The following is a 522-nucleotide window of genomic DNA, read 5'->3' as shown; positions in this document are numbered from 1 at the left end:
CCTGGCATCCAGAAGGGTCCCCGCTCGGATTTCGACATGGCCTACGAGCGCGGCCGCATCTCGGTGTCGCTGCAGGAGGACAGCTCCGGCGCCTTCGGGCAGGTACGGCTGGGTCTGCCCCGGAATCCTACCCCCAATCCCCCCAAATCCCACCCTGAATCCACTCCTGAGTTCCACCCTGAATCCACCCCTGAGTCCACCCCTGAATCCCACCCCAAATCCCCCCCCAAATCCCACCCTGAATCCAACCCTGAGTCCCATCCTGAATCCACTCTGAATCCCACCTGAAATGCACCCTGAATCCACCCCAAATCCTCCCTGAATCCCACCCCAAATGCACCCTGAATTCACCCCAAATCCATCCTGAATTCCACCCCAAATCCCCCTTGCATCTACCCCGAATCCCTCTGAATCCCACCCCAAATCCCCCATGAATCCACCCTGAATCCTTCCTGGATCCCACCCCAAATCCCACCCTGAACCCCCCTGAATCCCACCTCAAATCCCCCCTGAATCCCACCC

At 59.4% G+C, this 522-nt stretch overlaps 1 protein-coding gene across 1 annotated transcript in view; it reads left to right on the top strand.

Annotated features, from left to right (window-relative positions):
* The window catches only part of LOC103621067 (neuropathy target esterase-like), a gene marked incomplete at its 5' end in the record, with an annotated part of 20,666 nt that overhangs the window by 3,962 nt on the left and 16,182 nt on the right, over positions 1 to 522 (top strand). Inside the window, one exon of the mRNA XM_017742322.1 lies at positions 1 to 102. Within this exon, the coding sequence (XP_017597811.1) occupies positions 1 to 102 (102 nt within the window). The remainder of the gene's footprint in view (positions 103 to 522) is intronic.

This window comes from Corvus brachyrhynchos, unplaced genomic scaffold (assembly GCF_000691975.1).
Source record: "Corvus brachyrhynchos isolate BGI_N302 unplaced genomic scaffold, ASM69197v1 scaffold248, whole genome shotgun sequence".
Lineage (NCBI taxonomy): Eukaryota > Metazoa > Chordata > Aves > Passeriformes > Corvidae > Corvus > Corvus brachyrhynchos.
Note: the sequence above shows the minus strand (reverse complement) of the source record. Positions and strands in the feature narration are given on the sequence as shown.